The 23,860-nt window shown below is 35.8% G+C and overlaps 1 protein-coding gene across 2 annotated transcripts in view; it reads right to left on the bottom strand.

Moving 5' to 3' along the window:
* The window catches only part of TRPM3 (transient receptor potential cation channel subfamily M member 3), a 292,975-nt gene that overhangs the window by 125,091 nt on the left and 144,024 nt on the right, over positions 1 to 23,860 (bottom strand). For both annotated transcript variants that reach the window (XM_088054046.1, XM_088054045.1), the window contains exons 2-4: positions 11,162 to 11,241; positions 10,313 to 10,517; positions 2,121 to 2,334 (exon numbers count right to left, since the gene is read on the bottom strand). In XM_088054046.1, coding sequence (XP_087910172.1) covers positions 2,121 to 2,334; positions 10,313 to 10,517; positions 11,162 to 11,241 — 499 coding nt within the window. The remainder of the gene's footprint in view (positions 1 to 2,120; positions 2,335 to 10,312; positions 10,518 to 11,161; positions 11,242 to 23,860) is intronic.

The raw sequence follows: 23,860 nt of genomic DNA, 5'->3' as shown, positions 1-23,860 counted from the left end.
AGAGACTCTGTGTCCTCAAGTCTAGTGTTCTCCCTGTGGTGGAAAGTTAAAAAAAAAAACATTTCTATACCTGCCATCAGCTATGAATTAAGCCATGATCCAAAAGCCTAAAGGATTTAAAGCAGAAAATCTGTGCTGACTGCAAAAAATTCTACTGTTTAGAATATTCAACTTTCAGCATGACATGAAAATTCAGAACAACAGTCATGTTTATAGCCAGGTATGCTCTGTCTCTCCCACATCACAGATTCTCAGTCCAGCAGCACAATTTCAGGACTTGTCAGTTATAATTTTCCTTAAGAAAAACACAATTTTAAAATTCACTTTCAGGAAAAGAGACTGTACCAAGAAATTCTCAATTTTTATGATTTCACAAGTAATTTTCAGCTATGCAGTTTGAAAACCTAGTCCCGGAGTAATCAACTGCTTTCCTCCAGAAATTAAAGAGAACAATGAAAGATTACTGATATTGCAAAACTCCTTCTGGAACTGTATGTTTTTAAAACAGCAGAGAGCTACTTGAACTACATTGTTTTGTCTAGGTAGTTTCTGATAACAGGAAAAACAGTCCTTTTCAATAGTATTTATGATTATTTTCCTGGTTCATTTGTATTGTTTTTGCATTTGCAACTATGAGGATTTGAAAAATGGCAGGAAGCAGTTGTGCATTTGCCACGTGAAAGTGTTATCATCTGTCCTTTTTTTTAAAAAAAAATATGTAGTTTGATTTTTACAGTTTCTGTGGTAATCCACTGCATTATGGGTACAACAAGTACATTTTTCTGATATTATTTTAACATAAAATTGACATCTGTCTTTGCTATCATCAAGACAACTAATATTATTATCACCAAGGTGCATAGACCAACATCAACTTGATTTTATTACTTATTTTGAAGAGATGGGGGCCATATTACATTTGGATCTACTTATTTAACACTCCAAAAGCTATGCCTTTTTCCTTCCTTCAGGCACCAAACCTGCCAGAGTTTGGAAAGTGTTTGGACAACACTCACAGACACATGGTGTGATTCTTGGGGCTGTCCTGTGCAGGGCCAGGAGCTGGACACTTTGATCCCTGTGAGCTCCTTCCAACTCAGCATATTTTATGATTCTGTGCTACTTGTATTGCTGCTGTGATAAAACTGAATACTGTTTTGAATTTGATGTGGTCTGGAAACCAAGTCCAAGACTCCTATTAAGAATTTATATTCAAACATGTAGGAGTTGGTCCGCCAAGCACTAAAATTAACGCAGGATAGAATGATTACATTGTTTTCCAGAGACAGTAAGAAGATACATTCTTACTAAAGTAAAAAATTATAGCTTTGCTACTGCAGCAAATGAGAATGACATAAGAATTTACAAGTTCATGTCCTAGCTCAAAGCTTTGTGCAATTCTCTCTAGCAGAACTTTTTTTTTAATTTCCCTTGCATCTCTCCCTCTTTCTGCCACCTTCAAGGATGGTAACTGAGATGCCAATATCAGAATTTTTTGCTTAGGAATCTATGTTTTGCATAGATAGATGTTTTGCAGCTTATTCCCAAAGTGTGCTGACTACTAGCAGAGCTGGGCCAGCTGCTGTCTGGGATCCCTAGGACACCTGTTTGGCATATCACCGATGCCCTTTCACTCAGATAGCACTCTTGATGAAAATGTAACAGCAAAAAAAAATTAAGTTAAGCTCTCTACAAGTAAGGAAGAAGTTTCCCACCACATCCTTTTCTCTTTTAATACTTTGGGTCACCTGATTATATAAAATAAAGGTTCTTTCTGGATGAAAGTGTTTTCAGTTTTGAAAGTGTAATAAGAGCTGGACTTCTTTGATTAGTTCCTGCAGCTTACAGTTGACCTTATAAAGCCTTCTTTGGTGATACACTGATACAATTGCCTTGCAGAAGGCTTTATTTTCAGCTCCAGAGTGTGCCTTTCATACTTGAGCAACCTTTTATTCTTATTCTTTATTCTATTGGCATTTTCTTGTTTTCACATAGTACAGAAATGACAAATATAATAAAACATAGAATGGCTTTCTAATCTCATCATTCCTACCTTTTTTTCTTTTTTGTGATAAAGTCTCCTAGATGCCACTGTGCTTTTATTTCAATGTTGTTCTTACCTGTGTTTACTCCTCCAGTGAATATCCATGCTCCAGTTGTCATTGCAGCCTTAATAAGTCCTTTTCCAAAGACTTGTTTGAGTTTTGGCTGAAGTTCAAAATTCTGAAGGCCCCCGTGCACAGAGATGAGAAGTTTGGGGAGCTCGAGCTGCCACTCTTTGGTCATCAGATGCAGAAGAAGGTCAGGCTTTGTGTCAAAAGACACACGTACATACTGCAGAAACAAGGGCAACGGTAGAGAGTAGAGAAAAAAAGATTGGTTATAACCACTGGTTTCTAGTATGTGTTATCTGTGTCCAACAGATCTTTTTTTTTATGACAAAACCAGTAATTTGCTAATCTGATGATTAGTTTCCTAGTTAAGAAACAAGGAATAATGGAACACCGGGAATTCACAGGCTGGATAATTTTCTTTATTTAGGAAATTAAGACATTAATTAGTTCAAAATCCTTTGCAATGCTTGAAAGATTGATGTCTACAACTTATATATGCAAAAACTGGACCAAAAACGTAAGAGGTATGCCAAAGATGACCTAGATAGTCAGAGTCACAGCTGTGTATTTACTTGTACCTCATTTTCAAATTAACAAGGTCAAACCCTCAGAAAGTAAGAAATAACAGAAAAAAATTCAGTTCTTCAAGCACCCCTAAGTTTAAACTGAGCAAGATCACTAAATTGAAACTTTCCAGATGAAAGAATGCTAACTATGTACGATTTGTACAGGTTCATGATCTTGCCTTAGAAGACTCTAAAAGGGCTGTGAAACAAATTCATTAATTTCCAGTTGTTGGCTGTTCTGTGCTACACATGCAGCAATTTGTGACAGGGGAGATCATGTCCATCTGTGTGTGCTCAGAGATAACAACTCTCTTCAAAATTTCTACAGCACTACCATGTCACACAAATACCTGCCTCTCTCTGTTACAAGCCTTTCTCCTACTCTTTTCTGGTGCTGTTTCACAAAACCTGTGACAGGCAGGTGATATTTTTCGAGCTCTAGTTGCATAGCAGAAACAGGAAAAAATTCTTTCTGTAGCTGCTAAAATATGGAAGGACCCTCTTAATAAAATAAAATAGGTTGCAGAAAGCACTCGTCTGTCAAACTTCTGATTGAATCAAGGGCTGAAGAGCAACTTCAGCAGTCCTTCCGTTGATGGGCTGTCAGCACAGACATCAGGTGTGTATACCTTTGCCTTCAGCTTGAGGAATACCTAGTCCTAATTTGTTCATTGTAACATGCCAGGTAGTATAGTAGCCATACATATTATGTAATCATTTAGTCCCTTTTTGACACATCTAATCAGTATTTCCTGGCCAAACTTGTTTTTTTTTAGCAATACCATATGATAATAAAGGGGATTCCCTACTAGTTGAATAAGAAATGAGGACTCCATAGTTTCCAGAGGGAACTGCTAATAGGATTTTTTGCAAAAATGGGTTGTTGCACAGTAAACATCTACTGTTAACATTTCTGAAAGCAGAAGCCTATTTGCACAATCAGCTGGGAGGACAGAGCCAGCCTGGAAGCTGAGCAAGAACTTGGGAATGCACATTTCCCCCAGTGCATCAGTAATGTTCTCTGCAGCAGACAGGCAAACTCACAACAGCTACTGGACAGAAAAAACACAGTATTAATGTCTGTCAAGTTCATTAATACAGATGAACTGCCTTCTCGGTACCTACTCAGTCAGTTTTCAGTGTGCAATAAAATCTTGTATGAAATCCTCATCCCACTGACTAGACTGAGACATTAATAGCTTTAAAATCGGGATTTGAGGGTTGTCAAAGTTTTAACAGGAGGAGGTACAAGAAGAATGACCCTTATTCCCTTTTTTATGTCTTAAGGGAGATCTGAGGCTGTAAAGAGCAACTGGAGACATTCACAGACAACATCCTTCACAGGGCCAACATGAAAGCTCTGCTGGTCAAACTATGAAGTCTTTGGTTTGGAATCACTGGTACCTTACCCTGCTTTTTGGTGAAGACAGGCTGCAAGTCTTAAGAAGATAATTAAGGTGAATTCACACTGGCAATGACCATACAAATATGTTGAAAAAATGCCATTGCATCATCTGGGATGATATTAAGATGAAGGCACAAATAGCATCAGATGTGTATCATCTAATCTGGACAGTGATTACTTTTTCCTTGTTTTTTTGACTCTTCAGCTTTTTTTTAAATACCTCAGAATGTGTGATTTCACTGTCCCTACCTTTTTAAGTCTATGTATTACTCTTACACATGAAGACCTCTGAATAACAATAAATATAAATCTACAAAGTGAAGAAGGAAGTATTTTCTTGCATTTATTTGAAATGTAGATGACTTGCATTGGAAGCAACTGCTTGCTTTTTATACTGCAGGCAGACCCCCTCTATACTTAGGATAATTTTACTTTACTAAGTGGAAATCTAAGGAAAATAAATATCTAACCTTTTTTCATGTCAATTAAAATTTAAATAAAATGAGATAAGATTTACTGGTTTAGAAGTTTTTGGTAATGATGCCAAACATGATTTTTCTTTTGTGTATCACATTCAATTTTTATGACGATTTGTATAACTTTTGCTCTTACAGAGGCAATTTTTAGTTTGGCATACTTGAATTTACTCTTTTGCCGTTACTTAATATGTTAGCCAATAACTAAAAGATAATTATTTTGTCATATTTTTAAAAGTTTACATTCAATTATAAATCACACCTTTAAGGCCACTTTTGCCTGTAACAAAAATTCATGTCTTCCAATATTGTAATTGAGTATTTAGCCCTATCAGTTTTTACTTAGAATGTTAATGAGTATTTCTGCTGTTCCTGAATTCTCTTGCTACAGCCTCTGAAGGCAGATACAACATTTGAATCTCAGCCAAACCACTGTGCTGTCGTGCTATGAAATTCCATGCATGGTGTATCTGTCAGCTGCAGAAACCATCACTTCTAATGGGAAATGATTTAGCCCTTTCTTTATGGGAGAAGTATATGGATAGGATGCAAGAATTCAGTTTTTATGTGTCAGCAAAGCAGGAAAGTTAGGAAGCAAAAGTACAATTCTGAATAACAAAATCTACAGGCTGACCTGACTGGCATCAACATGGAATGTGAAAGGACAAAGCATCAAGCTCAAGCTGTAGTGCCCATTTCATCCCTAGACTAGCACAGTGGTAGTCAGCAAGAGTGCATTTGCTGCCAATTGTTGCTTCACATTTTTGTCAAGTGTTCTCTAAAACAAACCTATGCCCAGCATCTGTCAAACAGCCATACACTTCCAGGTTTGACTCCAGTGCCTTAGAGCAAACGTCAAAGATTCTGAGGAACAGAATTGCTACTCTTTACTTAAGCACAGCTGTCTCACTGAAGTACTTGGTGAATGATTGCAGATGTGAGTGTCAGTGATTAATTAAAGAGACTCAGAAATTTGTTGTATTTCTGAAAGTAAATCTATTCCGATAACGTTTTGTGATCTGCATTCTAACATTGCTCCTGTGTTTCTTTTCAGTTACTAAAGTTTCACTACAAATACATCTTCAATTTAACGACTGGCTGCCTCAAAGTGTGATCCTCAACAAAAAAAACCAAAATAAACAACAACAAAAATTAGATGTAATTCTCACTGAATTCAGCAAAAAACCTGCTCTTAGACTGAAACCAGATTGGTTCTGCATAAGTTATTTCTTCTTAACACCTCAAGGCCTAATCCATGGTCCACTAAGCAATCAGTGAAAGGACCGTTGATTTAAATGGGCTTTGGATAAAGGTTTTTCTGTGTTATTTCCCCTTTTCTTTCATGTTGAACACCATATATTAAATTCCGTAAATATTTTTTAAGAATTAATTTACTATAACAGAAACAATGTTTCCTGCCTTTTCATGGTTTATGTAAGTTTCAGGATAATCTTTTTTTTTCCTCTCAAAAACCCAGATGACTTTTGGCATACTTTTCATGCAGTTTTTATAAAACTCAATGTATTTCAAACCAAGAAAAATACCTTTTTCTGTGTCTGACTTCCAAATACCCTGAATAAAGTTTTAAGGATCTGAATATTAGCAACTATGTTTAAGTAATTGTTAATGTTCATTGGAATTCTACTGATGTTCTTTCATGTTTCTGTGAACCATAAGAAAAGTTAAGCAGATAAAACCGAAGCAAACTTCTTTTCTTTTGTAGCTGAAAACTTCTTTTAGGATTTTGCTCTGCATATGAAATGTATCATTGAAATACATTCAGTGAGGAGGAATCTGTTTAACTCACCAAAGGCTTTTCAAACAGTCATCTTCCATTTAACCCTGAAAACCCATGATGAAAGAAATTTTCATTCTACAAAGAGCAATCCTTCAAAGAAGTTTATAGGCAACCCAGGCCCACCAATTAATGAGAGAACATTAAGGCTGTGTGTGTGTAAAGGCAGGTAGTGTATTAAAAAAATGGGTTCAGATTGCCCACAAGTGCAGTGGAAAATGCATTACACCAAGATTGTCTTAATTGGTACACTGATGAACAGAATATATTTTCAAATTTTTTCAGAAGATTGCTCTTCATTGGAATAGAATTACTCACATTAGTTTGATAATTGCTTTCTGACTTAATAAAATGCCAGTATAAAGTTAGATAAGCATTGCTTCTTAAACTGCAAAGAGCCAGCTAATGAAGGAGATCATAATTTATTAGTTTTCCTGATTTTTTATCAATTTTATTTGCAAAACCTATTAATAAAATTTATGTATATTCACATACCTCTCATCTTTTTACAGTTAAATTTGCAAATCTGCTATAAAAACAAAATAAATGCAGACAAGCAAAATTGTTAATTGTGTTTCTTACATATTAATGGGATGAGTCACTTGTAAAGAAAATATAAGACTGACAGAGATCTAAATGCCACAGTCTCATTGCAGGATCATCTGTGGTTGCATGAAATTGGAGGAAAGGTCTTTCTAGTAACTGATCTCGTTAACCAGTGTTATCTGATCTCTGCTATGTGCAGAGCCTCTGTATGATTTCCTGCACAAATTGTTGAGCTGCTCACATTACTGATTTAAGGAGGATAGTGCAGCTGCACTGAAGACTAACAACTCCATGGCATTAGCAAAAGTCATGCTGTTTGGGAATTTTTGTTCCATGTGGCTGTGGAAATGAAATTAATGCTCCAGTCAGTTCTATTGACAATATGTAAACCTACATCTTTGCTGTTTTTTCCAAATCCATGTGTTCTGTTATAATTTCAGAAAAATTGTAATTTCCACAGCTAAAGGTCTGTTTGTCGCTGTCTGGTAGCAACTGATATAATATTGTATCATGAAAAGTGTAATTACACTTACTATATATTTTGTATTAAAATCTAGTTCTGTTACTTCAAACAGAGAAAATAATTATCTGTCAGTTTTACATGCACTAATCTGTTCAATTAATTGACTCCTGGTTTGCCAGTTTTAAATCTAAGGTTATGGTTCCTATTAAAAAACTCCACCTAATTCTTTGTACTCCAATTCAGAAAAAAATTAACATTTTTGCTTCTAGCACAGACCAAGAAAATGTGTTTCCCTTGCTTAGTAATCTTCATGTGTAGGCATCCATTTCAGGAAATAAAAGAAAGAATAGGTGGAAAATTTAATGCCAATTTTTTCCCCTGAGGTTTTCCTTGATTTGTCAGCTTGCCAAATCTTGCTACTTTGTAAGGTTATTTTATTAGCCAACAGGCACAATACAAACCTACCAGGAGTGCCAGCAAAAAACAGCTTGCATGCTACAGTACTATTTGTTAGCCAGTAGCTAGAAAATCACTAACACATTTTTAGAAAGGAACAAATTTATCATGATTTTCCCCCTTTATCTTTCTTCCTTTATCCACATTGATCAGCTTCTCTGCATTTGAGTTTGAGAATGTACAGTTGAACAAGAATATTTCCAAGAACTACTATGTACTTGCTCCTTTTTTTTTTTCAAGCTTTATTTTATAAATATAATGTCTCTTTTTTCCCTCCTTTGCTGAAAAAGTTGGTGGGTTCCTTTGATTGAGAAAATTCCTGGCTTCCACAGAAAGCTTTAGATTTGTTAAGTTTTATTTATTACAGGAAAATCCTAGTACCCAGAAATGCAAAGGCAGGAGTTTAATTTTCTAATTTTAATTTTCTATTAATAAAATGGCAACAACTGTTGCAAGTTAGGCAACTTTTTCACTATAGTCTACCCTAAAATAATGTTTGGGTGTGGAAATATGAAAACAAGGCCATCTTCATGCTGCTTTCTGTCTCAAAACACATTATAACAAAGTTCTTTAATCTGCTTCCATTTAAATGGTTATGCAAGCCTCCTTATCTGTGTCTTGGTTTTATGTAAGGTATTCTCCTCACTGGTGGTAAGCAAGCACAAAACCCATTCAAGAGATATTTCCTGAATTGTTTAATTTGAAGCACTTTTCCCACTAGTGGAATAATCAAATTTCTGGAGATTTTATGGATTTTTTTTAATGAATGCAGAATTTGTTTTATTCCCATATTTTGGGTGGGGTTTAATGATTATAGATAGATAGCATGTGCAACTCCTTGATTCTAGTCTGACAAAATAAATCTGGAGAGTTTCCAGCAATATCATAATTTATCCCTAAGTTTTAACTTGTTATTTAGTTTTCTGAGAGTTTAACTCCCTTTTTCCATTCTCTTTCTTTTTTTTTCTTTTTTCTAAATTGTTCATGGTTTTATTCCTGTCTGCACTCTGTTACAGAGAGAGCACAGGGTGTGACTGTGTTTTTCTTTCCTTTAAGCTGACTTCCAGTTTTATCTCCACAGTTTTACTTCAGTTGTACTTTGAGCACACAGCATGAATCTTAGAGCATGTCCTGTCTCCTCCAGCACTGTGCTAGGACATCAGAATCTCAGCAAAGATGAGAAATCCTCTACAGGAACTGGTGCCTACAGCTTCCCTAAAACCTTCATCATTTCTTGGCTCTCCAAGACTACTTTTGTCTGGGCAGGGCTGTTCATTGCTTTATAAAAATCTTCAAGGACATCACTAAAAAAGCTCTGGTGGTTATCCCTTCTCATAAAACTGATTCAATGCAAAGAATCCATATATGGTTAATAACATTCATTACTGTATCTTTGGACCTCTGGCCTTGCAAATTTTTAGGTGACTGGTTATCAATTCAACATATGATGTCTGTGATACTCTCAGAGAAATTACCTAATTTTCTGCTTCTTGGTGCAGCAGTGCTTTCTGATTTCTATGAAAAGAAGCCACCCATCTGCACAAACAGAATCATCCACTTGAGCAGCCACTCCAACTCCAGCCCCTCTCTACATGTCTGAGGAGAATATTTTGCCCTCGCTAGCATAGTACCTGATATTTTCACTGTCTCTGATCTCTGCTCTTTATGACAGACCTGAGACACCTGTTGGGATGAACTAATGCACAGGAAACAGTACTGGATTGCTGGGCAGGTTATTTTGCAGAGTGCCCAGGAGTTCAGCTTCTGCCCCCACTGCCAAAGCAGTGCATTGGCCATGAAGTGCTAGCCACATACTCCTCTGTCCTTCCCAAAGATCAAGGTTCTGCAGTTTAGATAGAGTCTTTAGAGAGATTGTTCCTTTCATGTAATATTACACAGGAGAAACACATGCATGGGTTAGTGGGTATGCTGGAAAGATTTCTCTAAGTTAGTGGAGCAAAGCCTTCAGATCAGTGCACTTTGGTATCTCTCCACAGGGAAGGAGTAACTTCTTGCTCGAGGGGTTTCCTAGTTCCTAGATTAGACACTTCCTGGGGCCTCTTATTTCACTGAAATATTAACCATAAATCTAACTGGTCTGTCTTCTGATACATGTCTGGAGGAATACTAAAGGCAATTTGGTATGTTTAAAATTTGTCATCTTTGCAGACACAGCCAGCAATGGGAAATCATAGCTGAATTCAAAAATTATTCAGAAAAAGAGGGATGAGAAGCCATTGGAATAAAATGAAGACAGCAGTACATTAACGTGTTTTCAGCCTTCATAAAGGTAGCTCCTCTTACACTGCTCTCCAGCTTTTACAGTTAATTTTGGTCACCTGCTCCTTGGCACATGATACATAAAAACATACATTCCGGTCGTACACTCAACAATACTTTAGCATGAAGTTAAGAAAGAACGTCGTTCATCCTTTGTGAACGTTTACTTTTAGCTAGCAGCATTATTTATCTAAGAGAAAAACATGGTTACCATGGCTTTATTGGAGTGGCCTCCTCCTTGGAACTCAATGGTTCCAAAAGCGTCCGTCGGGCTGAGCTGGGTGTGCTTGCTGATGGACCACTTCTCCGACTGGATGTCATTGCGAGTAAGCCTGGTTTCATTTTTCTCGTTCTGAGTAACGGAGGCGCTCGGAGGCTGTCCAATGTGTTGGCCTGTTAGACGCCCACAGCAACACCTATGACATTAGGCAAACAGAAAACACGAGTCACGTGTGTGTATAAACTGAACGGGGAAACAAGCTACAAAAGGAACCCAACCCCTTTTCAACTCTGCTGATTCCTTTCCTGAAGCCTTTCTGTATGGAAGGAACACAGTACATATATTACCCGTTTTTTTCCTGCGTCTTGTTTACTTTGGACTCTCCTGTATTTCAAAAAAAATCATGCTTTGTTCTATATAGATATGAAATTAAATTAAAGAACATCTTCTTTTTTCTTCAAGTAACATCAGGACAGGCAATCAGCTTTTGTACGGATTACCACAAATTTTAAATTGCTAGTTTAATGCTTCTATTTGCTTTTGACAGTGTTGTGTGTCCAATTTAGGTAACTACTCAGTGCACTGAATATTGAGCTAAAAAGATAAGGAAATTAAACACAGATGTTGACCCACCCCTGATTTATCTTTTTTCTTACAAAATAAGTTTTGAAATGTAAACAAATAGTTCCCTTAGGAATCCATCACTCCAGATGTAATTCAACCACCTTCTGAACAAATAAGTTTACAAAATATTTATATCCATTGTATGCATTTATATATAGAGAGAGAGACTTATTTTTTAACCAACTTTCATAGTTCATACAAGTAACATGCAATTACCTATGGGGGTCTTTGGTGCTGGGTATGATGTGAACACATTCTCTCTTGTAAAATGCTCTTTCTATCCATGATTTCTGTGCCTAAAAAAGAGAAAGGAAATGCCTTGAGCTCTGTTTGCTTATTATATACAACTTACAGCGCAACTGTAGAAAAACTTCAAAGAGAAGAGAAAATTTCACTGACCCTTCAGATAGGCAGTGCATATTTTGCAGAGGGCAAACATTCCCTTAGAAGCATGGTTTCCTTCTACAGCTAAGCACCCAACACAAGCTTTTAATATTCTTTTCCTATTCACTAGCCAGATGACTTTGATGCTGTTACCTTTATTCTCACAACAGAGGAAGAAATCTCTGAAGAAGAATTAACTCAAACTGTAAACCTTTCTGCACAGCAGAAGAAACACTACAGCGATTCATTAAAAACACCTCTGTTTCCATGTCAGTGATACAACTAAGTCAGCTCTAATTTACAAAAAACCTACAGACAAACCAACCAAATTACCCAAAAAATTTTTACACAAGCACTGAGAGTGCTATTAATCACAGACACAGAAACTACAGTTTCTATGTGGAAATCTTAATTTAAAAAAAAAATAAAAATAAAAGAATAAAAAAAATCTGTTTCTGAAACAAGACACAAAATATTTTAACATGTTGAGTCAGATGATTGGCAGTCAGCCTCTAAAATAGCTCACTGGAGCTATGGTTGTTCATAACACTCAAGGCCTTCCACCACATATCCACAGAAAAGCAGGAAATTTCCTGCAGCATAGTCTTAATTGTCAGATACACAGGAAGTCTTTTTAAACAGAAAGATGGGTAGGAAAGGAAAAGGGAACAGAGAAGAACAAACCCAAAACAAGAAAGGAGAGAATTTCAGAGTTCTGAAATATTTTTAATTATCTAGGAAATCCTCACTCCATATAATGAGAGTTCTGGCAAGCTCTCTAAAACATTCTCACACATAGAATTTTATTATTTCATTTACTATGAAGAGTTGAAGTTTTCCTTTGAAAATTCATTTGAAACAGGTTAACTTAATATATTTAAACAATAAAACTACCCACTTAGCTTCACAGCATAAACAGAACCATAAACTAACTATGAACTATGAAAAATTATATGAGAATTCAAACAATTGAAAGGAAATACTAGCTTTTTACCTCTATGAAAGGAGAACTTTTGAAATTGCCTATGTAACATAACCTCACTAACTGATGTTACTTTTTCCTATGCAAGGATATATAACTAATACCTATGTGTTACTTTTACTAACTAATGTTACATCACTATCTAATGTTACCTTTTTGTTAATTCAATCTATGTCCCGTTTTCCATGTTTAAAATGACAACCCTCTGCTTCTGGAACATGTGAAAATCACTTAGAACTAAAGGAATTTCTTGGAGTTGGTGAATGCCACCAGCACAAAATACAAAATAACAAGAATTTCTAGCTTAATCTACTACATACTAGTCCCAGTATACAGAATTTATTATTTTGCTTTTTACACAGAAAATAATTCCTTGCTGGCTCTGGTGGTTATTGGTGCTCTTTAGCAATATTTTATTTTTGGTCTTCTTGCATTTTTATTTGAAAAATCTGCTAGACTTCATATTTTGTATGAATAGCAGATATCTAGAATCACTTTTATTGTCAGAAAAAAAAAAAAGGTCTATTAAAACCATTAAATAAAACTGTATTTGAATGGTCTTTCTCACAGTAGCAAACAGAAGGTTAATGTGTTATAGAAGGTTGGGCAAGATTTGTTTTGTTTAAACAAAGTACAGTTAAATAGAAATTCTGAAAGATGAAAAAGTTTTACATCACCTAAGAGAGATTACCTTGAGATTTTATTTAACTTCTAAATATCCTTTATTAAATATATTATTATTTTCATACTTTTCTGCAAACAACTGTAGTGAATTTCCTAGCTACATAGAACTAATGTGTCTTTTTTAAAGGTGGGCACTAGCTAAATTTATCTCAAGTTCCAGTACAAAAATATGCCATAACATGTACTTCATGGAAATATTTTCTTTAGGTATAAAAGCAAGCTTTCAAAACCCAAGAAACTGATATTTAAAATTTGTGTTCCCACTCTTCCTCATATTGTCTTTGCCAGTTGAAAAGAAACACATCTACATGAAAAAAAATAATTAATAATAATTAATTATTAATTAATAATAAAACTAATAATTTTCATTTGAATTTTTGTCACATTTCTTCACAGGTAATATTGCAAAAATAATAGTCAGGTTTAAAATCTCCTTTATTCATATCAGGACAAGATGCTTTCCAGCTTTTAGGTCTCAAACAATATAGTATCCTACCCGGCAGAGTTGTGATGACAAAATATGTGATTTACTAATGTCATAATTCCTTGTCCTTCCAAATTTGAAGGAAAGCATCTGGTTGCACTGCCTCATGCCAGTTATCTTTATGCAACACATATAATTTGCAATGAACTGTAAAGTTAAGAGATATAATAAATAATGCTACTTGCTGTAGAGTCTTCGTAACAGAATAACTTCAGGAAATCAACGAATCAATGAATAATTATATTCATAACTAAACTGTTTGAATGAAACTCTTACTTATAATGCAAATTAATAAAGTAATAAAAAGTTTAGAAGACTATGGCAAAGTATTTTCAAGACTAGTAGAGCAAGAAGAAGCTTATCTTCTCTTTTGTTTCATAAATACTCTTTCAGTAGTAGTTAATGAGACAATTTAAAGTCCACAGTGAATTCATAAAGTACACGCCATATTTGAATTTAGTTTATTCACAGCTTAACTCTCTGGCTAAGTCCCTCTCTTTATTAACCTCACTGCAAAATCCCACCAAGAACATTTTCTTTCTCTCTTTTCTTTACCTGAAGTCCTGGTTTAGGGACAAACTTGTATCAGACTTGGTGTTTCAGGCTGTCCCGGAGCAAATCCTGCTGCCCACGTTTCGCTGCCACGGCCGCTCATTGCTAACAACACGTTTGTGACCGCACAGGGCGCAGCCATGCGAGAGCCAGCAGAGCCCTTGCACCCATTAGCTGCTTGGAATGTGCTGCTGGGGGATTAGCCTTGTTAAGGGTCCAGTGGGCACTCACCCATGGCCCCACAACACCACTTGGTTTGTACATCTAATCTGATGCCAAAAGAAAAACAAATCCCTTGAGGGCTTGGATTTAACTGGCACAAGCCTTGATGGGCTTTTTGTCTCCTCTGTTCTTTGTCCCTGAGAAAGCAAGCTGGTCAAAGTGTGATAAGAGGCTCTGAGTTCTTAAGTTTAACTCAGGAAAACCAATCCATCAAAAGAAACACTGTACTAAACTGGAAAGAGCTTGAGAACACAGGAGAAACTGTTAAGCTCCAAAGAATGAAAGCAGTGTGTTTATTGGGCAACTGTGAAAAATTTATACACAGTTGAAATATATTGCAAATAATCAACAATGGCATTTTTCCAAAGAAATTGGGGTTTTTATCACTTTTTCCCACCACTATTGCTGTACTGTAGTGCATATAACTTTTCATAAAAACAAACTTTTGTCTTTCAGAGACAAGCAGCTGCATTGTTTTCGTCGTAATTAACAGCCAGTAACTTTAACCAAAACTTGAATATTTGCAAATATTTGGGGTCTTCTTTACTGTGCTCTATTGATATGAACACATTGCTCATATGAAGGCTGTTCTTGATGAACAACCTTTTCATATGAACAATGCCTTAATATTTATTTTAATACCTAGCAGTAACATAGATTTAGTTACTTACTTCAAGAGTTTTCAACACATAGTATTTTGACTCTTAACCCCCACCACCATGTTTCCATTAGCTCTTCTCTACTCCCACATACGCCTACATCCCTTCCTTTCCTTATCATTAAGGGTGCATCTAATGTGTGAAAAATACTCTGTCCACCCTTGGTATTGATGAATACACAAGCACTGAACTGTTCTGCACGTACATTAGCTCTGATGGGCCAAGAATGGGCAAGGCTGAGAATATGCATCAACTTTTAAACTTATTACACCATCACATACGTGGAGAAGCTGGCTAATCCATGAGATTGCTTTTGTCTCTTGGTTCCCTAAGTTTTTGTGTAAAATACAGAAATGTATTTTATAAATATCAATGTATATACTAAGAATGTACATACACATACTCTCTGTGTGTGTACACATACACACACACACACACACACACACACACACACACACACACGCACATTCTTTTCCAGCAAACCTGTGACCTGTGAGGTTTCTGAAACAGAGATTGCGTGCTTATCTTGTCAGATCTCTTAAACACAGGATCAGACCAAAGATGGTCTGTGGAGAACAACAAAGGTGAAGTTGCAGCCAGGAAAGCAGCTAGTAAACAATTCAGTGAGGTAAAGAATATGATGGGGAGTCAGCAGGTAAAGACAGCTTGCTTTTTTAACGCTAGGGAATTTGGTTTGGTTGAGAGGGTGGAGAAAAAGGCGAAGAAAGGAAAGATCTCATGACTGAGATAACTGGTTAAAAATCTTAACTGACTTTGAAGTGAAACCTCAGTATTTGAACCTGACAAAATTATGGAGATTGATCCTGGATTCAGGTTTCAGTGTACACAGTAACATGGGGCAAAAGCCACGTCTCTTGTCTTAAGAAATCAACAAAGGAAACAATGGTTATATTAATTCCCATATGTCACCCAATGGCACTAGGATTTTTTTATAGGTAGGGACTTTGGAGTTGGCATATACAACTCATGATACAGGTAATTACAACTGTCTTTGCTCATTTAAAGGTGCATTAACTTAGTACTCTGTGGCAATGAAACCAACAGTGCCACATACATATTTCTATTTTTTGAGGAGTAATAAAGAGCCAGTATACAGAGACAGTTTTTTTTTTCAATATGGTACAGCCACAAAAGAGTACTTTCAGAGGTGGATGCTGCCCATTTTGTGACAAAAATATACATATTCCTTAAGTCTTCCACTCAGCTCACTGTTTATGAAACAAAGTATTAGAACAGCAGTGAGCATGAACTCAGTTACGGTTGCTCATGGGAGGTGAGGGTGAATATTTAAAGACAGGTTTCACTGGGGAAGGAGAGGTGCTTAAAGCCTTTCTCTTTGCAGGGGGACAGAACAGCTGAACAGGCAGTGGAGTATTACTGAAACAAATTACAGTGAAGATTTAGAGGAGCATATGGTGATGGAGCAGCGTCAGTGCTATTGCAAACTGATGTCATTAGCATTCCTTAACCAAATGGGAACATTTACAAATTCCACTGTCTCTGAATAACTCTGTAAACTTCTATAGCTATATTAGTACAAAGGAAGGAAATGTTTCAGTTTAACCTTATTAGAAGGTGTGCTTGGGACAAATTTCTAAGCCTCATTTCAACACTATGCAATTATAAGCACTATAAGCACTTTTACATCACTCTTGAAGCATTAGGAATTTACCTGTCTGGAAATTAAGTCAGGAATCATTAGGCTGTCCCAAAAGATTTCATTTTCTAACAGAAATTTCTTCCTAGTAGCATCTTAGAGGCTGGCAATCTGACTTCTACCCACTAGAGCTGTACTCAAGTATGTTTTGTTCTTTTTCCAACAGGCTTCTCAAGTACTTTATCATCAGAGCTGTTACAAAAACAATGCTGAATTGTCTTGAAAATCAAGTTGTATTCAGTATAGAATAAGAGGGCATAGAATACAGTAATTTATTGTTACAGTATGTTACAGAAATGATATCCTAGCACTGTTTACCAGATGTACTTTTTATACTCTACTTAGAAGAAATAGAGTAATTTAAAAATAATTAGGAGCTTTTCATTCAATGGTTAATGATTTTAGTAATTATATCTGACATTTTTCTTACTGCAATGACACAAAAGAAAATGCTATGTCTCTGCTAATGCTACTGTGGAAATGTGCATTTATGCTTTATACAGACATTATCTGGAACAAGCATATGCCATTATAATCCATGCCATTGACAAATTAACTGAAAGCTTAACAGATATTTTAAAAAGAATTAGGGGGAAGGATTAGATCCAAAATTGGTGTAGGCACCCATGTTCCTACAGACCTCCTTAATTTCTGTAGAAGTGTAAGGGGAAAATTTTAAAGAAAATGTCATAAAAATGAAGGATATATTGTAAAGAACAGTTTCAATAAGTGTTTTCTTCTTATGAGTTTTAGCATATGAATGGAAGAATGAAGCTTATCAACTTCATTCATGAAGTTTCTTTAGATACATATTTATGATTTCAGCAAAATTGCTGTGAGTTTAAAGTTATTTAAATTAGTAAATAAACCCTTTCTAGCAAGAAAGCTTACTAGATCAGATGATGGGTTCATCTAGACCTCTGTTTGATCTCTAGCAGTATCATAAATGAGGGGCTATTAAAAAAAAAAGCAGCTGTAAAAAAGGGAAAACACATCAAATATGTATAATCCTCTCCCCTAAGAGTTTCTCAGCTAACAATTATTTTCTGCTCATGGACTTCCTGTAGAGCTGTGATTTCTACATGCTCTGTAACCCTTCATGGGGTTTCTCCTACCAACTTGCCTTGTTGATTTCTTGCAAGCTTTCAGCATCTTTACATCTTTCTCCTTGCTGCAGAGGGAAACACTTCCTTCTGTTTGCTTTGAATGTGACTCCTCACACATTGCTGAGAGAGGCAGTGAACAAACACCCAGTTCCCATCTGTCCTCTTCATACCAGTCATGGTTTTCAAGATACCCTCCAAAGTATTTTTTTTCCCCAGATTAACTATTTATCAAGTATCTCCTCTCACAGAAACCATTTATTACCTTTTATCATCCATACTGCCCCTCTCCAAACCTTTTTCAAATTGATTCTTTCTTCTGGGAAGAATCAGAGGATTCTCCTCCTTCTGGGAGGAATCAGAACTGTGCACCAATGGTGGCCTGTCTACAGGTTGGTATTCTGGCAAGTGGGCATCCAGCAGTTTGGTGCCCATTTCTTGCCTAATAACTCCCATAAAAGATTGATTTTATTTTCTTGACCATCACAACTAAACACTGTGGTATACTTTCACAGAAGTATCTAGCTAAACCCCAATACTTCCCTTAAGTGTAGTAAAGAATCTACAATGTTAATGGTGAAGAACTGCTATAAACATTCAGCTGTTTTAATCAAATCTTTATTACAGAGCAGTAATAATAAGAAGTTCTTATTTATGTCAAATGCAGCTTAAAAATAATAATAAAAAATTATATCATACAAGTCTGTAGCTGCAAATACACGACTAGTAAACCAAAACACACAGGAAATGTTGTTCTGCCACTCAGACCTGGTAGATTATTTATCTTATAAACTACTAAGTTTGTTTCTGGATTCTAAAAGAGTATAATATTATTCCTAACTCTTCAAACTAGGGAAAGAAAATACCTTCTGCATTATCAAGGTGTCATACTGTCTAATAAAAACTGTGAGGTTAAAATGCAGTAGTTATGCACTGAATCTAATTCTTGCCTGAACTACTGGATTTCTAAACTAGTCACTCTAGCCCATAAATGTACGACAACTATAACATTGTCTTCTCTTTCATTAGATACAGGTAGTTTTGTTAGCCAATGTGTGGGCGCTGAGCTGATGAAGGAATTAAAATTAAATTGTACATAGCTGCATGAAAGGACCTCAATGAATGAGGATGTTCCAGATGTTCTCCAAGCCTAACATTCAACTAGACCAATTTTATGTCCCTGTTCACATTCCATCTTATCTAACATGCCTGTAGTTACTCCGAAGTCCCTCTTGAGCCCCTTGAACAATGCAGTCCCTCAGGCATCCTTTGTCATAAGGCTTTATTTGAGGCCATGGCTCCACCACCTCCAGCCTCCCAAGGCACATCATGCCAGATGTCCTCAGACTGAGGTAAAACTTCAACCACATCTCTAAGATATTCCTGTAACTACCTTCGTGTCATATTCATCAGGGTGTGCAGACTGTTCTGGAAGCCTCCTGGATCATTCTGCCCTTTTTATAAGGCAAAACATGAGTACTAAATTGCACAAATCCTGCAGAGATGCATCTATGTAATTTTCTGTCCTATAACCTGGGTTTCTTATTTTTCTTTTCCCACTGCTTCAAACATCAGATTTTACTGAATTCTGCCCTCTCAAATAAGAGAGACATGTTTTAGGCATGTGTCAAACCCCATGTATCACTTAGATTTTGATGGCATTGACAAAAGCACTTTTAATGCTAGCTTCTTTATATATGTTCTTTTCAAGAGATGAAGGACATACTCTGAATTAAGTCATAATATTTCTCCCTCATTTGCCATTGAAATTGCATTATAAAGAGCAGCTTCAAAATTTGCTTCAGATGTCATTTTTTATTATCCTTTGTGACCTTTGATTTCAGTGATATTTGAACTGAAAATAAATTACTTTAGCTGACTCTTAAATATTACAGGGAAAAGTTTAACAAAATATGCCAGTGATTTATCGCTTGAAACAAAACTAAGTAAAATCTTAGCAAGTCTTAATACTGTTGTCAGTTCTGAGGAAAACATTTATGGCACATTATCAAAATATGACTTCTACTCAAACAGCTGTCTTTCACCAAACAGGATGTGGAATGGAGGAAGTAGAGACAAGTTTTTGGGTTTGAGAGTTTACATCCAAATAACAGCTATTACCCTAACATTAGCACAAAGTGTAAATGGAAAAGCAATCAGAAATATGATACTTAATGAGAAGTAAATGCTTTATTTTCAATTTTGTTTTCTGTACCTACTCGCATATGGTCAGAACAAAAAGAGCAGATGCACCTCAGGAAGCAGGCAGAAGCATCACTGAACAGGAGAAGAGGGAACAGCCCTCCAGCCTCTGCAATGCTCCTGCAGCCAGGAATACAGCAGCTCTTTCCCCAAAAACCTCATTCTGGAAGGTGTGGATCCTTCCACACAACTGCTTGAACAGCTGTTCCTCTCCTTCCACTTCAAACCTTCCTTCTTTGCCTCGTCTCACACAATGTGAACGAAAATAGCAGAGAATGTCCAGAGCTGCTTGATAGAACTGCTGCCATGCAACCCTTAGTGACCTTTGATTTTGGTCAGGAGTAAGGCAGAAACAAAAAAAAGAAATGATTAATTAAAAATATCTTGTTGCCAGTTGCATTAGCAAACACACAGCAAATCTCCCATAAACCTTGTTTTTGAGAAATGAAACTTGTTCCCTGCAGTAAGTTACATTTCTTTTAGAAAAACTCCCATGAAGTTTGGCATTGCAGTATTTTATTTCCTAGTGATTTTGGCATTATAGTATTTCAGAATTATTATAATCTAGGCTTAGCTGTATAGTTAGCATTTTTTCCCCTGTTAAGTCCCAGAGAGCGTTAATATTTGATTTTCCTGAAAAATATCATCCAAGTTTCAATTGTCCACCTAATGCAATGCTTTAGTTCAGGAATAAACAAACAAACAAACAAACAAATAAATAAGAGGAACACAACAAAACTATCCCCTATTGAATAAATTCCTGATTTAATCGGGAATATAGTAATAACATATAAAAATATATATATTTTTCTCATAAAAAGACAGTTTCATTGTATTGTCCACAGCAAATTTACACAGCTGTGAACTATGCTGTGAAAATACCTAGAGAATACGAGCATTTCTGAAGCAATGAGAGTGAATGATCAATTTGTAACACTGTCAGACAAAGCCTGGTTCAGCTGTTATGAACAGTGTGAGAAACTGCTTCTATGCATTTTGCTTATGCTTTACACACAATGATATTGTGAGGGAAGTTGCATCATTGTGTGATGATGCTAGCAACATATTTAAAATACAGCAAACCTGAAACACTTAGACCATGTAGAGCTAGAAAAAAATCTATATCTCTGACCAAATGTTTATAGCATTATGTAAGTCAATAGTTTTTCAAAACAAGGTTTATATTAGATATTGTTTTGTAACCTACATTGCTGTGTCCATGTAAAAATTACTCTTGTAAAAACTAATGGCATATCTATGTTTTTTTGAACATAATCAGCCCGTAAGAATTCTGTGTCATGCACATACCTGTCAGGGTCAAGACACAAAGAATGACTTTTTTTATTTTATGTCAAGGAGTTTTACTTATCTTTCTAATATTTCTCAGTTAGAATCATAACTACACAAAAGAACTTGCAGGCCTTTGTCTACAACACTAAAATGTTTTTTATCCAGGTTGATGCTCTAGTGCTGATCATTGCTCCTTTGCTCCTCTGGGCAATGCAACTTTGCTTTTTCCTTCTCTTTTTCATCAGTCTGACTCCAAATGAAAAACAAAGACCTCTGTAACTACTGCTGTCAACTCTTCTCCCTCTCAGATGAAAGCAGACAGACTACCTGATCCAAGAGCCCCGTAACATTCTGAAACCAGGAAAATTTCTGAGAGATAGAATTAAAAAGTACATAAATCTATTCACATTTTGAACCAAATTTTACATAAGCACAAGATGCAAGGTATTTTTTGCCATATAGTTTCATCCACAAAATAATTATTTGTGGTTTTCCTTGCAGACTGTGCAATTTCACATGTTGTTCATCAGGTAGTTCACATGCGCTACTTTAATTGGCAAAGGAAGTAAAATCTTATAAGTTACATTCAATGCAAGTTATTCCAAATGTTCTATGACTCAGGTATGCCTGTAAAAGCACACCCACTTTTCTAAGATGCATTAGTCTTATCAATTTTTTTTTCTTTCTGTAAACATAAATCCATTATTCCTGTTTTCTTCCAATGTTTAGTTCTCACTATGTAGCTTAAACAAAAGTAAACACATATTATTCTTTAATAATGAAGTGGCAATCACCAAATAAGAATTCATGTAAGTTTCATGACTTTTCTCCAGGATAAAATTAAAAGGAAAATATTACCCTTGAGACATAAATTCTTATTAAATCACAGATTATGAAAAGAAGAAAGTAATGGGAAATATAAATTACATAGGTATTTTTCATGTTTCTTGCTTGAACTGAACAGATCTTGCTTTAAAACGAATGTTGCAAAAAGAATTAGCTAGTATTTCTGTTTCAGTAAGTTTGAAACTTAGTTAAATCTGCAGAATTCCATAAGGAGAAAACATTATATAAACTCTCAGGCAGGATTTTAATACTAAGAAATAATATTTAATTTTAATAGTAAGAAATTATTTTGAAGGTGATCTATATAAAAATTTAATCATATTAACCATGCTGTTAATCAACACATAATTAGGACTGACATAATAGATAACAGCAAATATTTCAGTGGATTTTCCATTCTGTTTTAATTTTTAGAATGAAGTCTGAGTGATGTTTGAAAGGTTTACTGAGAGGCTTTCTTTCAGCTTGTTCTGGCTTTGATTTAACAAGACTCTTAAGATAGTCCTACAGTTTCATGTTTAATCCTTGAATTAATATTAGGATTAGAATTTTATAGTGAACCTGGGTGGGCCTCATTAAACCTCAAACCCTGCAAAATCTTGCTTTTGGGCAACCCACAGCTTCATGTCTTTGGAAAATTTGAAGGACTGGAGCCTAACAATGAGGAGAACAAGCCCCATGCTGTCACATTGCTACCATAGTTCCCTGTGCTTTCAGCCACCACAGGTAATTATTTGTCCTAGTTTTGTTGACCAGCTGCCAGAAATGATATCAACAAAAAAACCCCATTCTTCTTTGGCATGTAATATTTCTTACATGCAAAAACTCCTGCAACTGTTATCTATATATGCATAAGTACAAAACACAGCTGGGGTGGAAGATCCCCAGTGCACCAACATAGATATTATTTTGGAAGAATAAACAGCAGTACTAAGAAGGAAGTAGTAAGAGGTACCTTCATTTAGAAGTAAACAGCAAGCATGAACACTCTTGCTGAAGCCTTGGAAAAGGACTCCGAGTCAAAGACAAAAACGTTGTAAATGCTCATCATCCAATATCCCCATTCTGTGGGACTGAGGTCCATTTTCTCTTTCTCCATAAAATTTTGAAATGAATAGTCATGGTAAAGGCTATTGATTGATGATACAACCTGAAGTGAATTAAGATTACTTTTGTACCATCACAGGAAACAACTTGGAAAGCCACTGTGAAGGCATTTGAACACGAGGACAGGAAGAAGAAACTGTCTCCACTTTTTGGTATATCTTATCTTCTGCTTTTTTCCTCTAAAAACCATTAAAATACTTTCATGTGAATAGACAGATTTTGTGGAACAACTTAATATGAAGTATTGGAAATATTTTCTACACACTAGTCAGTCCATCTTCTGTCTCCCTCAGAAAAGCCAAATGACTTCATTAAACCATTCTTGACCTCAGCGCAAGCTATGGGCCCAAGAAAATGGGCATTGGTATGGCTTAAGAGTCAGCTGGTCAGTCTAGGTAGCCACAGCTCACTCTTCCTACTTGGAAAGGGATGCAAGAGAAAGAGAGCTTAGATGATCTGAGGTGGCTTAGATCATGTAGTGTAAAATGCTAACACCACTAGCATGGGCATTACAACTTCCACCCTGTCACACCATAAAAGCTGGCAGGGGTTGATGAAGGGTTAGACAAGACTGACAAAATTGCCATTATGCTCATTCACTGATAACAGAGTTGGATTTTAAATTCCCAGACACAAAGCAACTGATATGAAATCTTATAATAGGCAATTAATTTGGGTTTTTTGGGGAGTTGTTTCACTGAGGTGTTTGGGTTTATTTTGTT

The sequence above is a fragment of the Pseudopodoces humilis genome, chromosome 4 (genome assembly GCF_049639895.1).
Source record: "Pseudopodoces humilis isolate 2021_Gansu_Grassland_sample_001 chromosome 4, ASM4963989v1, whole genome shotgun sequence".
In the NCBI taxonomy this organism is placed as follows: domain Eukaryota; kingdom Metazoa; phylum Chordata; class Aves; order Passeriformes; family Paridae; genus Pseudopodoces; species Pseudopodoces humilis.
Note: the sequence above shows the minus strand (reverse complement) of the source record. Positions and strands in the feature narration are given on the sequence as shown.